General features: G+C 43.7%; 1 protein-coding gene across 1 annotated transcript; it reads right to left on the bottom strand.

Annotated features, from left to right (window-relative positions):
- On the bottom strand, positions 12,557 to 13,244 carry LOC8065955. The gene has a single exon (XM_002445989.2). It carries the CDS (start codon positions 13,137 to 13,139, stop codon positions 12,708 to 12,710), a length of 432 nt encoding a protein of 143 aa, XP_002446034.1. The 5' UTR covers positions 13,140 to 13,244; the 3' UTR covers positions 12,557 to 12,707.

Below are 13,566 nucleotides of genomic sequence, written 5' to 3'. Positions count from 1 at the left end.
AGTAGGAGCACCAATTGGGAGCGGATGAAGCCGCCGCCTATATGTAATCCCGCGAGGAAATCACAAGAGCAAAGGGGTAGAGATCACTCTTTGGATTTGTTAGCACGCAGCTGAACAAAGGGGTTCTGTATTTCAATTATCAAAGTCTGAGATTACAATGAGTCTTAGGTGGTATTTATACTAGCAACAGCCCTGCTAGATAGGTATGAAAACGAAATAGAGTTTCTGAGGGAAGACAATGTGAAAGGTCCCCTCGAAATGGATTCCCGAAGTGGCTTCGCGTGACTGTTGGCCTCCAGAGCAGTTTCTAATAAACTGACCATAACTTTTTATTGGGAAGTCCAAATGATGAACCGTTTCTTGGGTGTGAAACTAGACTCAAAGGGCTTTCCAGCAATGTATGCCAACCAGCACGAAACTTTGTAGATTGGTACAGTTTTACTTGGCAAGTTGTACCAACATTCTGTCACGACAGACTGTTGACCTTCTGAGCAGTCTGTACTAATTCTGGTCTGCAGGCAATATGGAGTATCCAAACTAGTCGCCACTAGATTCATTGGAAAGTAGACTCGTCAAACTTTCCAACAAATGCTCATAGACCTTCATAGCTTTTGTGAGCAAAAAGTTATGAAGATTCTTTGCACTGGTCCGTTTTTGACTTCCACTGGTCCGTTTTTGACTTCTTCTGGAACTTGCACTGGTCCGTTCTTCATGGTCCGATTCTTCCTTCTCTTCTTCTATATACCTGAGTACAATCAAGGTACAACACTTAGGTAGTATATAATTATCATTAATGTTAAAATGAATCTCACAAAGTAGCGCGTGGACCTCTTGTTGTAGCTTCTTTGCACGACTACGTGTAATCGGTCCATCGATGACTTGAGCTGGTGTCGGTGTAGGTGAAACTTGAGTTGGTGTAGCTTGACTTGGAGCTTGTGACATCTTGCTTGGTGGCGTGGTCATATCATCCTCCCCCCCTTGAAAAGGAGTCGTCCTCGACTCTAAAGTGTCTTCCCTTGTGAATGGTGAGAGATCAGCAACATTGAAGGAGTTGCTCACGCCATAACTTGCAGGAAGATCAATCTTGTATGCATTGTCATTGATCTTCTCAAGAACACGAAATGGACCATCTCCTCGTGGCAGCAATTTTGATTTGCGCTGTTGAGGAAAGCGATCCTTGCGCAAGTGTATCCACACCAAGTCCCCGGGTTCAAATAACACCTTCTTCCTATGTTTGTTCATACTTGCAGCCTTGCGTCCTGCCTTGAGTTCAATTGCTTCCTTGGTCTTCTCGTGTATCTTCTTGATGTATGCAGCACGCTTGGAGGCTTCCATATTGGTTCTTTCCTGCAATGGAAGGGGCAACAAATCTATCGGAGCAATAGGTTTGAACCCATATACAATTTCAAAAGGACACATATTAGTGGTAGAGTGTACTGCCCTGTTATATGTAAACTCCACATGTGGCAAACATTCCTCCCAAACCTTCAGGTTCTTTTTCATCATAGTTCGCAGCAACATTGACAATGTGCGATTCACCACTTCAGTTTGTCCATCGGTTTGAGGGTGACAAGTGGTGGAGAACAAAAGCTTGGTTCCGAGCTTTGCCCATAACGTTTTCCAAAAATAGCTCACAAACTTGACATCACGATCAGATACAATGGTTCTAGGCATTCCATGCAGCCGCACAATTTCCCTGAAGAACAAATTAGCAATATGTGAAGCATCGTCGCTCTTTGAAAATCTATCAACCACAACAAAAATTGAATCTTTTCCTTTCTGACTTCTAGGCAACCCCAAGACAAAATCCATGCTTATGTCTTCCCAAGGAGTTTTAGGAGTAGGTAAAGGAGTATATAAACCATGAGGGTTCAGTTTAGACTTAGCTTTGTGACAGGTAACGCATCGCTCCACGAATCTGATGATATCTCTTCTCATCTTGGGCCAATAAAAATGATCTTCTAGCAGCTCATAGGTTTTTCTTTGTCCAAAATGGCCTGTCAATCCTCCCCCATGAGACTCCTGCAACAAAAGCAATCTAACCGAAGAATTTGGAACACAGATTTTGTTAGCTCTAAACAAAAATCCATCATGTATATGATACTTTTCCCAACCTTTTCCATTTTTACAATGATTATATGGTTCTGAAAATTCAGGGTCATTACTGTACAGTTCTTTCAAACTTTCAAGTCCCAAAACCTTTACCTCAAGTTGGTTTAGCAACACACTCTTTCGTGACAGAGCATCAGCAACAACATTATCCTTACCTTTCTTATATTTCACAATGTATGGAAATGTTTCGATGAACTCAACCCATTTGGCATGACGACGGTTCAGTTTTGCTTGTCCTTTCAAGTACTTCAAAGCTTCATGATCAGAGTGAATAACAAATTCTTTTGGCCATAAGTAGTGCTGCCATGTTTCAAGCACACGCACCAAAGCATATAATTCTTTATCATACACAGAATAATTCAGTTGAGCACCTCCTAGTTTTTCACTAAAATATGCTACAGGTTTTCCTTGTTGCATTAAAACTCCTCCTATCCCAATTCCACTAGCATCACATTCTATTTCAAAAGTTTTAGTGAAATCAGGAAGAACAAGTACAGGTGCTTCAGTCAAACGTTTCTTTAATTCTTGAAATGCATTTTGTTGTGATTTTTCCCATTTAAAGTCAACACCTTTCTTTGTCAATTCATTCAAAGGAGCAGCGATGGTACTGAAATCTCTCACAAACCTTCTATAAAAACCAGTAAGGCCATGAAAACTTCTTACTTGACTTACATTTGTTGGAGTTGGCCAATCCTTGATGGCTTTCACCTTGCTTTCATCCACTTCTATGCCCTTTCCTGATACAACAAAGCCAAGAAACACAACATGGTCTGTGCAAAAACTGCACTTCTCAAGATTAGCAAATACTTTCTCCTTTCCAAGCTCTTCCAAGACTTGCCGAATATGATTCACATGTTCCTCAAAAGACTTGCTGTAAATTAAGATATCATCGAAGTAGACAACAACAAATTTTCCAATGAAAGCTCTCAAGACATGGTTCATTAATCTCATGAAGGTACTAGGAGCATTAGTCAAACCAAAAGGCATAACTAACCATTCATACAGCCCAAATTTTGTTTTAAATGCAGTTTTCCATTCATCCCCTGTTTTCATTCTTATTTGATGGTATCCACTTCTCAAATCAATTTTAGTGAATATGTTGGAACCACTTAATTCATCAAGCATGTCATCTAAACGTGGGATAGGATGGCGATAGCGAACAGTGATGTTATTTATAGCTCTACAATCAACACACATTCTCCAAGAACCATCTTTCTTAGGTACTAAAATTACAGGAACAGCACAAGGACTTAAACTTTCACGAACAAAACCTTTATCAAGAAGTTCTTGCACTTGCCTTTGTATCTCCTTTGCTTCTTCTGGATTGGTTCGGTATGGTGGTCGATTAGGTAGTGCAGCCCCTGGAATGAGATCAATTTGATGCTCAATCCCACGAATTGGAGGTAGTCCCGCCGGTGTTTCTTCTGGAAAAACATCTCCATAGTCATGCAAAAGATAAGACACAACACTAGGAAGAGAGGTCATGTCGTTAGCTGAAATTAAAATGTCTTTATATACAAGTACAAAGAGCACTTGTTCGGGGTTGTTCCTCACTTCTCTCATTTCAGATTTTGTGGCTAGCATGACTAAATTCTCTCCCTCTCCTTTCTTTTTCTCCCTCAAATTTGGCTTGTGGCACTCACTCACCGAATTGTGGATGGCACTCAATTTCTTTTGCTCTCCTTCCTCTCTACTCACTGGAACAATTTCAGATTTCTTTTGTAAATGTTCAGCCATGATTTGTTGGGGTGTCATAGGCTTGAGAACAAACTTCTTTCCCGTTAGATTGATAGTAAACTGATTTGTTCTCCCACAATGTTGGCTATATCGATCATATTGCCATGGCCTTCCAAGCAGCAAGTGACACACCGACATGGGCGCCACATCACACTCTACTGTGTCAACATATTCACCAATCTTGAATGGAATGTTTACTTTATATCCAATCTTGATATCTCCCGAATCATTCAGCCACTGTACATGATATGGATGAGGGTGTCGTAGCAGCTTCAGGCCAAGTTTATCAGCCATCTCACGACTAGCAAGATTATGGCAGCTCCCTCCATCAATAATCACCTTCACCACCTTATCATGTACCTTTGCTCTGGTTTGAAATAAATTATGTCGCTGCCCATTTTCAGCTTCTTTCATTTGAACACTCAAGATTTGAGTCACCACAAGAGCAGCACCATGCTCAAATTCACAGCCAGTATGTTCCTCATCTTCATGGGCTTCACCAACATGTTCTTCCTCAGCTTCCTCTTCACTAGCTGATTCAAATTCTCCACTATCATTCACAATGACCACACGATTATTTGGACACTTTCTTGATACATGTCCACGGCCTCCACACTTGAAGCACTGAATTCCACTACTCTTGGAAGTGGAACCCACTGAAGTAGTGTTTGATGCTGCTGGTTTTGAACTTGGGACAGCAGTGTTCTTTCCACTAAAAGTACCCTGAAAATTAGATCGTGAGCCTCCACTCGAGCATTTCACCAGGGATGGTTCAGCAGAAAACTTGGTGATTGATTTGCTTCCTCCAGAGATGTTCCTCATACCAAAGGACAAGGACCTGCTGCTCTTAGCTTCTTGCTGCAATTGACGTTCAACTTTGGTTGCTTGATGTACCAAATCAATAAGATATCGGTATGGCTGAAACTCAACAATGCGCTGAATATTGCGATGCAGCCCAGCCATAAAACGTGCAATAGTTTGCTCTTCATCTTCATACACATTGGCTCTAATCATAGATTTCTCCATCTCCTTATAATACTCTTCAACAGAAAGACTTCCTTGCTTCAAATTCTGCAATTTATCAAAAAGATCACGCCGATAGTGCTTCGGCACAAAACGACTTCTCATTTCTCTCTTCATTTCATCCCAAGTTGCAATAGGATGTCTTCCATCTTCTTCACGATCACTGAGGAGCTGCTCCCACCATATTAGAGCATATCCTTCAAACTCCAGAGATGCCATTGCCAGCTTCTTCTCTTCTGAATATTTATGCAAGCGAAAGATTTTATCCACTTTCAGCTCCCAAGTGAAATAAGCTTCAGGATCAGACCCACCATCAAACTTTGGCATGGTAAACTTCAGTTTTCTTAGCCTCTCCTCATGATTGCCTCTTCTACGATGTCGACGACCATATCGATATTGAGAATGATCATCATCATCCTCTTTTTCAGATTCTTCATTATCATGATTTCTTCGACCTTGACCTCTTCCCCTACCTCGGTTCTTCCTTCCTTGTTCCCTTGAGCTTCTACTAGCAGCACTTCTATCACTCATATCTCCATCTTCACCATGGTTGCTTGCTCCATCATGAGGTTGGCGACGCCTTCTGATTTCAGTCATAAGGTTCTGAAGATCTTGTGTCAACCTATCTTGCTTTTCTTCTATGCTTTGTCGGAGTTCATTAAATTGTGCCAAAGTGACACAATCCTCTATTCCATCACCCATCTTCCTGTAAGGTTAGCTGAATACAAATAATTTGTATTTGTGGAATATGAAAATTTGGTGGCCCTCACAACTCACCTCTCTAACCACCAAGGCTCTTATGAATTCCTCTGCTGCAGATTACAATGAAAACAAATGTGTGGTGGCAACTGAAAGTGATGGCGAGGCGAATACAAGAACAGAGAGTACCGATTACGATGGTTTTTTTATGTGGAGCTTGGTGGGGAGTAATACACAAGGAATGCAATCTGAATTCTAGTTGTTGTAAAGTTAAGTAACCATCCAAACTAGAAGTTCTCTGCCTAGTGCTGATCAAAAGATTCGAAGTGTATAAATAGATCACACACACACAAAGAAATTTCAGAACTGATGCAAACAAGGAGTATGATTGGGATGCAAGTGTTGCAATCAGACCCAACCAAAGTTTTGCACCAAACAAAGATAGCAAACTGGTTGTAGAACTTGATATGAAACTTTCAGCACTTGTGCACATAAACCAACTAATCTTTCAGACTTTCTCTCTGAACCTTTCTCAACTTTTTTTTTTCACTTCACTTTTTTTTTTGCACTTTCTTTTCTTTTTTTTGACACACTTTTTTTTATATATATAGAACTAAAAACAGGGATCAGATTATGATACTTGCACAACTAAAGACAGAAATAAAACAACAACGTAGCTAGATAGGATCAAAGTTAACACAAAGGATGATATAGGCTATAGAGATTTTTTTTTGGGGATTTTTAGATATAAAAGAGGCACAAAGAACACGCGAAGGATAAATGATCAGCAACTATAACAAAGACTCTAATGGACTGCGACTTAACCGAACTCACTAAAATAACAGATTGAAACAAAGGTCTAAGCAATATATTTTTCTGGCTTTTTGGTGGGTAGGACGAAGCAAAATATATATGTAGCTAGGGATAAAATTCCTACCGTGGTAACGAAAGCTTTGATACCAGATGATGCGTCACGTTGTCCCGATCTTCACGACGTAGGAAGAACACCGATAACTAGCTGAAGAACAGCCGGATAACTTGCTGCAAGCAGCGATAACTAGTGCAACCTGGCAAATAAAACTCGAAGCCAACCACCGTCTTTAACCGGCAACCTGAATCGAGGATTCGCCCAACCACACTCTCAAGGAACCAACCAACACAGCCTACAATCAATCAAGGAATACCTTGAAGGGAGTAGGAGCACCAATTGGGAGCGGATGAAGCCGCCGCCTATGTAATCCCGCGAGGAAATCACAAGAGCAAAGTGTCACACCCAAATTTAAGGATAAATTTGAGTACAATAAGCTCATGTGCGCCCCAGGAATAGTCGCGCACACAAGTCGACAAATTACAAATGTATCATCACAAGTGTCTTACATATCGTTATTACAACACAAATATATCAAGGTCTGCGACAAACGGAAAAAAATAAACTCATACTAGCTATGAAAGATAACTCCAACACAGGGACGACCGACTGGGGGATCGCCAACCTAGAAGTCCTCAGGGAATTCCTCGTAGAAGCTGTCATCTGTTACCCATCCGGGATTTTGTCCAAAAAGAAAGATAAAGACAAGCGTGAGTACATCTCGTACTCCGCAAGCATAACATAGGATTTTATGCGACTCAAAAAGGTCAGACACTGGCTACTGCAGTTAGCATTTTAATTGGTCAATGTTTTAATCCTATTTAATCATCAATTATGCTTAAGCTCCCGATTAGCCCAAATGAGCACATGATAATAACACCGTTAACCTTCACGGCTAACATCATCACCATCACGGTTAAACCACATTAATCATCACGATCAATGCGTCAGATTTTCATAAGTTATTTCCCATAACCATCCACACCCAACTATTCCGTAAGGGTCCAAGGCCGCTCATGTCCGAGAGCACGGCTAGTATACCAGTTTGATCATACTCTGCGCAGAGGTGTGCACTTTTCCCGTAAGTCGTGTTACCCATATGCCCGGGGTTTGCAAGACCCACTAACACTGCCAAGGTGAGCGGGCAAGGAACACTATGAAGCCTTCCATAGGCCACGTCTAACCAGCTAGGGCCACGAGGTTTCCTCGGCAGGCAGATATAGAGAACTCCCCTTTCCTATGGCACATTTCCATCACGGCTATACACATAGGAACAGAAGCAGTTCTATACCCAAAGTGGCAAGCCCCTCTTGCGCCCTTTCGGGTAGCCTCTAACCAGCTAGATGAGATCCTATTACTGAGCTAAAGTTAGAGCCATATAACCATCACGGTTGCACTGTAAGTCCCGGATAGTCGCTTACAGAGAAGTCCTTACGGAGGGTCTAGGTCAACTCGACCGAAGTCAATTGCACCATAGCCCTTTTTCCCAACATTTATCATCATACTCATTAAAGTCAGAGTGATAGTAAATTCTCAATTAATTAAAGCACTAGCAAAGCTACCCACATGTATTCTACCCATAGGTGTCATAAATATATAGTCAGGTAGCTAGGATGTCCTTAGGGTCACCAAATTAGACACATGCAGATGCGTAATTAATTAAGTGAATAGGTGTACAAGGGAAAGCCATGTTATACTTGCCTTCAGTGAAGGGGAACTGCTGCTGGTCCTGCTGCTCCTCGTAGTAAAATGGATCACCCACGGACACGTCACCGTCTGCGCTCGATCGGTACCACACAACAACACGCATCCAGGTTCATTCATACAAGCAAACAATCATTTAATTAGAACAGTACACCAACAGATCAAAATGAAATAAAATACTTAAAAACAGAACCTACGATTCGCTACGATCACATTGGTACGAAGATCACGAAAATCGGAGCTAAAACGACCAAGTTACGACTTTCCGACGATTTCCTATAGGCAATTAATTAATTAAACCTAACCCTGAAAATAAAAAGTTGCAAACTACAAAAACAGTAGTACTAACATGTAGAGATTTTAATTACGAATCTAACGCAATTTGAACGGATCAAATCGGAGCTATAACGAATATTTTATGGCCAAAACAAGTTCAGTGGCATTTCTGCAATTTCCTGAAAAACGTATTTTGACCTAAATCGATAGAGTTTACGTTTTCCAAACAGCAAGACGTAAACAGCGAAATACGCCAAGGACCGCGGCCGAATTTCGAAATCTGGGAGGGGCTCTTTAAGCAAAATTTCCCCCCGAAGGGGTACGGTGCACCTTGGATCGTCCGATCGCGAACGCAGGGCCGAGATTAGAGAAGAAAACAGAGGGGGGGAAGAGGAGCGGCGCGCCGGCCGGAGGGGAAGAAGGGCGCGGCGGCGGCCATTGTTGGCCGACCCAAGCTCACCGGCGAAAATCGATAGGGCGCTACGGGGCATGGTTTTGCGAACCGAAACTACCGGGAGAGAGAGGAGGTCGCGGCGAACTCGATTCCAACCTTAGCGCGGCCGGGGAGACCAAACGTGACCCGCTCCATGGCCGGCGGCCATGGAGCTCGACGGAGTTCGCCGAAACCGACCCTAGCGACCACGAAACGGAACGAAACGAGCACCGGGAGGAAGCGAGGAAGGAGGCGATGCTCACCAAGGGGACGAAACGCGGCAAAAGGGCTCCAAACGGAGGAACGACGCGCGGCGGCGCTTGCTGCTCTGGCAGTTCCTTTCTGCGCTAGAATGAGAGGAAAACGGGGGCGAGGAGGGGGAATGGGGGAGAAGGAACAGGGCTCGGGCGCACGGGGGGGTTTCTCCAACTGAAGCCGAGGCGCGGGGGGGGGGGGGGAATCGTGGGCGCGGGCTTCGGCCTTGCGGTTTCCAAACCGATAGAGAGAGAAGAGCGGGGGTGACGGTTGGGGAAGAGAGAGCTGACAGGCGGGCCCGGCCTGTCAGCGGGTGAGAGAGAGAGAGGGGGAAGGGAGGGGGAGGCGGCTGGGCCGGCCCAAGAAGGGGCGCGGGGGAGGGGGGGATGCTGGGCCTCCAGGCCGAAAAGGGGAAGGGAAAGGGAAAATTCTTTTTTTTTTAACAATTTTTTTCAATGCATTTTCCAAATGGATTTTTAATCAGTTTGACATTTGTTTTCAAAACACTCATCACATAAAAGAAATGCTCCGGCATGAATGCAACATAAACATTTCTCTAAGTTTATAACAAATTTTAATTTCTCCAAATTTTATTTATTTTCCCTATATTGAAAATGCTCACAAAATAAATTCATTTAAATTCATTTCATCTATTTAAAAAGAAACAAAATTTTTGGGTGTTACACAAAGGGGTAGAGATCACTCTCTGGATTTGTTAGCACGCAGCTGAACAAAGGGGTTCTGTATTTCAATTATCAAAGTCTGAGATTACAATGAGTCTTAGGTGGTATTTATACTAGCAACAGCCCTACTAGTATGAAAACGAAATAGAGTTTCTGAGGGAAGACAATGTGAAAGGTCCCCTCGAAATGGATTCCCGAAGTGGCTTCGCGTGACTGTTGGCCTCCAGAGCAGTTTCTAATAAACTGACCATAACTTTTTATTGGGAAGTCCAAATGATGAACCGTTTCTTGGGTGTGAAACTAGACTCAAAGGGCTTTCCAGAAATGTATGCCAACCAGCACAAAAATTTGTAGATTGGTACAGTTTTACTTGGCAAGTTGTACCAACATTCTGTCACGACAGACTGTTGACCTTCTGAGCAGTCTGTACTAATTCTGGTCTGCAGGCAATATGGAGTATCCAAACTGGTCGCCACTAGATTCATTGGAAAGTAGACTTGTCAAGCTTTCCAACAAATGCTCATGGACCTTCATAGCTTTTGTGAGCAAAAAGTTATGAAGATTCTTTGCACTGGTCCGTTTTTGACTTCTTCTGGAACTTGCACTGGTCCGTTCTTCATGGTCCGATTCTTCCTTCTCTTCTTCTATATACCTGAGTACAATCAAGGTACAACACTTAGGTAGTATATAATTATCATTAATGTTAAAATGAATCTCACAAAGTAGCGCGTAGACCTCTTGTTGTAGCTTCTTTGCACGACTACGTGTAATCGGTCCATCGATGACTTGAGCTGGTGTCGGTGTAGGTGAAACTTGAGTTGGTGTAGCTTGACTTGGAGCTTGTGACATCTTGCTTGGTGGCGTGGTCATATCACAATGGTGATCAAAACAAATCATATATCTGTTGTCCAAAGCAAGTTAAAACAATACCATATCAATGACCTCGCCAGAGCCTTCAGCAACTTCTGCGCAGCATGACTCAAACTCAACCCCGATAAGTGCATATTTAATTTGGGGTTAGCAAGGGGAAAGCTGGTGGGCTGCCTTGTATCCACCAGAGGGATTGCGCGCACTTAGAAAATAGAAGCGCCATACATAACGTGGAGCCACCAACTTCAAGAAAAATGGCACAAAGGCTCACATGTAGGATTGTAGCTCTTAACAGATTCATCTCGCAGTCAACAGAGCTGTTGGGGGAAGCCATTAGAAAATAAAATCCTATAGTTAACATAGAGCCACCAGGTAAAAGAAAAATCTCACAGGTAGGATATCATTGCTCTTAACAGATTCATCTCATGGTCAACAGAGCTGTTGGTGGAAGTGCCTCTCGCAAGCCGCCCAGACCCGCTCGCAGGACCTTCGGCTGCTCTTAGTAGAGGCCCCAGAATGAGTAATGGTGCAACAAAGTTTCTCATGCTAAGGTTGTTGGGAAATGCTGCCTGCATCAGCTAACAGCATGTTGAGTGAATGGCCTGCTCACGCGCGGCAGTGAGTGGCTCAATTGTTACGACCAACGGGCTCTCTACCCCCAGAACAGTAGGTATCACAATAAATGACTTTCAATCTTCCTCTTTTCATGGGCATTTACATTCCCTTTATACAGGGTGTAGATACCGACTTAGATCTGTTACAAAAATGCCCCATGACGGTGGCGGAATATCCTGGCATATTCCAGCACTGCAGTCTACCGCCTGCAGGGCCACTTGAGTAATTTTGAACCACGAGCTCCACGCGCGCCGTCTGCTCGGGACCCTGAACTTGCTGGGGCCTGAACCTCCAGACGACCGGCGAACCTCCGCCGCAGGGGTGATGAAGGTTATCTGCCTCATCCTTGACTCCCGTGTCTCTCCTGGACGCACTTTGGTGCATCCTCCGTCATGGGGAGTCCGAAGGATACGTCCTTCATCGTCCGTGATCTCCGATGTTGGCCTGGCTCCTGCATGCACAACATGTCACACGAGCCACGTTGATGTCAGGTTCGCCCAGAACCTTCGTCCTTCAACATCCGAAGGTCTGGGACGCGGAGGTTTTGGGTGAAGGTAGATCCCTAACGCAGCTGGGTGGGGGAAGGCATGGCCAGGCCGCCAACAAAGGTTACCCCTAATCTTTTGCAGCTGCAGGTGCATCATCGGTGAACATATAAAGCCCCACCAGGAGAGAGACCCTCCGCCTCATGGAAGACGGGAGGCAGCAACCCTGAAGATGGCATGAGGATCTCTGTTACGGGAGTTGGTGGTGGGAGTATAGGCTATCCCAGTGAGCAGATGATCGTGTAATTTCACCTCGTCCCCGGGTACGGTCTATCAATACCCGGCCGATGATGGATTAATGTCTATTTATTCAAAGATTTATTGTCACATTCTTGTGTGTCCTACTAGTTCCAGCCTTGGTTCTTTCATACATGTGGAAAACCCTCAACCTCCCCCGTGCTGGCCTCTAACGAGGGTGGGAGGGCAATAACACAGGATGTAAAATTGTGACCGCCTATGTTAAAGTTTAACCAAGGCGGGTTTTGGGAGGGCAGCCTGGCTTGGAACAACGGAGGTGGCCGGTAGGTGTGTCGGTCTCCGGTCAGAAAAGGGTAACGCCACGCAAAGGAAATTTTGTAGTAGTGTCCATATAGGATGTAAAATACTATACGTCTTATTTTCATGTAGATTAATATCGAGGACTTCCTGTTTTTTTTATAGAATGTTACAGGTTCTATGCATCACATCGCAAGTAGCATTCAAGTGGATATTGGTCAATCAAAACACCATGACTGTATTTACTGGAAAACACTCTACTTTATTATTATAATCACTCCATATAAGCAGCATATATATGAGCCTAAGAAACACATGCATGAAGGATGAACAAAACTATTGGCAAGCACTTGTACTACTCCACAAATGCTGCTTCAGAAATTAGAGACTGATCAGGTGCACCGGGGGCTCTGTGAAAAACCGCTGACAGGGAAAGACTGGGAGGACTTCTCCAGCTGGATAGTGATCTGGTTACCAGCGCGACTGACTTGGTTGACCCCGAGCCACGCGAACTCCACCTGTAGGCGCACGCCATTCACGCCAGTGATGGAGCCAGATTTGATCACCCCGCTGACGGTGCTGGCGTACCTGAACTTGAATTGCTTGCCACCAACAGTGACCAAGAAGTTGCACTCCCTGCCGAGACTCACAGACAAAGCGCTGCCCTTGAGGACATATGACTTCACGCCAAGCGGTAACAGCCCCTGCGGCAAGTTGTTCTGCTGTAGAACGTCGTAAGCTGTCGAAGCTGCAGCTATTTTTGAGTTGGCCTCCAGCATACAGGCCACGAATAGGATGGCCAGGAGAAGAGACTGTTTGGCCATGGCTGCTTGGTGTATACTACTACTACTAGCTAGCTATTAACCACGAGCACAAACAAGTGTGTATTGTATATAAGCACTAGGATAGCTTTTTTTATATAATTAAGCACTAGGATAGCTAGTGTTGTGGGGTGGCAATCCTCGTAGCCTCAGTATATATAGCTAGTTAGCCAAGCACTGAACAGTTATGTTTTAATTGCATTCATTTTCGCCCAATTACCCCTTCATCAAAATCACAACAATCAATGTTGTTCCCGTACGTTATAGCCTCATAACAATTATGTTTTAATTGCATTTATTTTAGCCTATTTTACCATTCCATCAAGACCGTACTCCCAATTCATAAGGAGGTTAAGGTAATTGTTTTAATCGCCTCCTTAATTTTCAGCCTAAAGACCATTCCAACGAAACCATCCTCTAGTTAATAAAG

The sequence above is a fragment of the Sorghum bicolor genome, chromosome 6, assembly GCF_000003195.3.
Source record: "Sorghum bicolor cultivar BTx623 chromosome 6, Sorghum_bicolor_NCBIv3, whole genome shotgun sequence".
NCBI lineage: Eukaryota > Viridiplantae > Streptophyta > Magnoliopsida > Poales > Poaceae > Sorghum > Sorghum bicolor.
The sequence above is the reverse complement of the archived record's forward strand: the minus strand, read 5'-3'. Positions and strand labels throughout refer to the sequence as shown.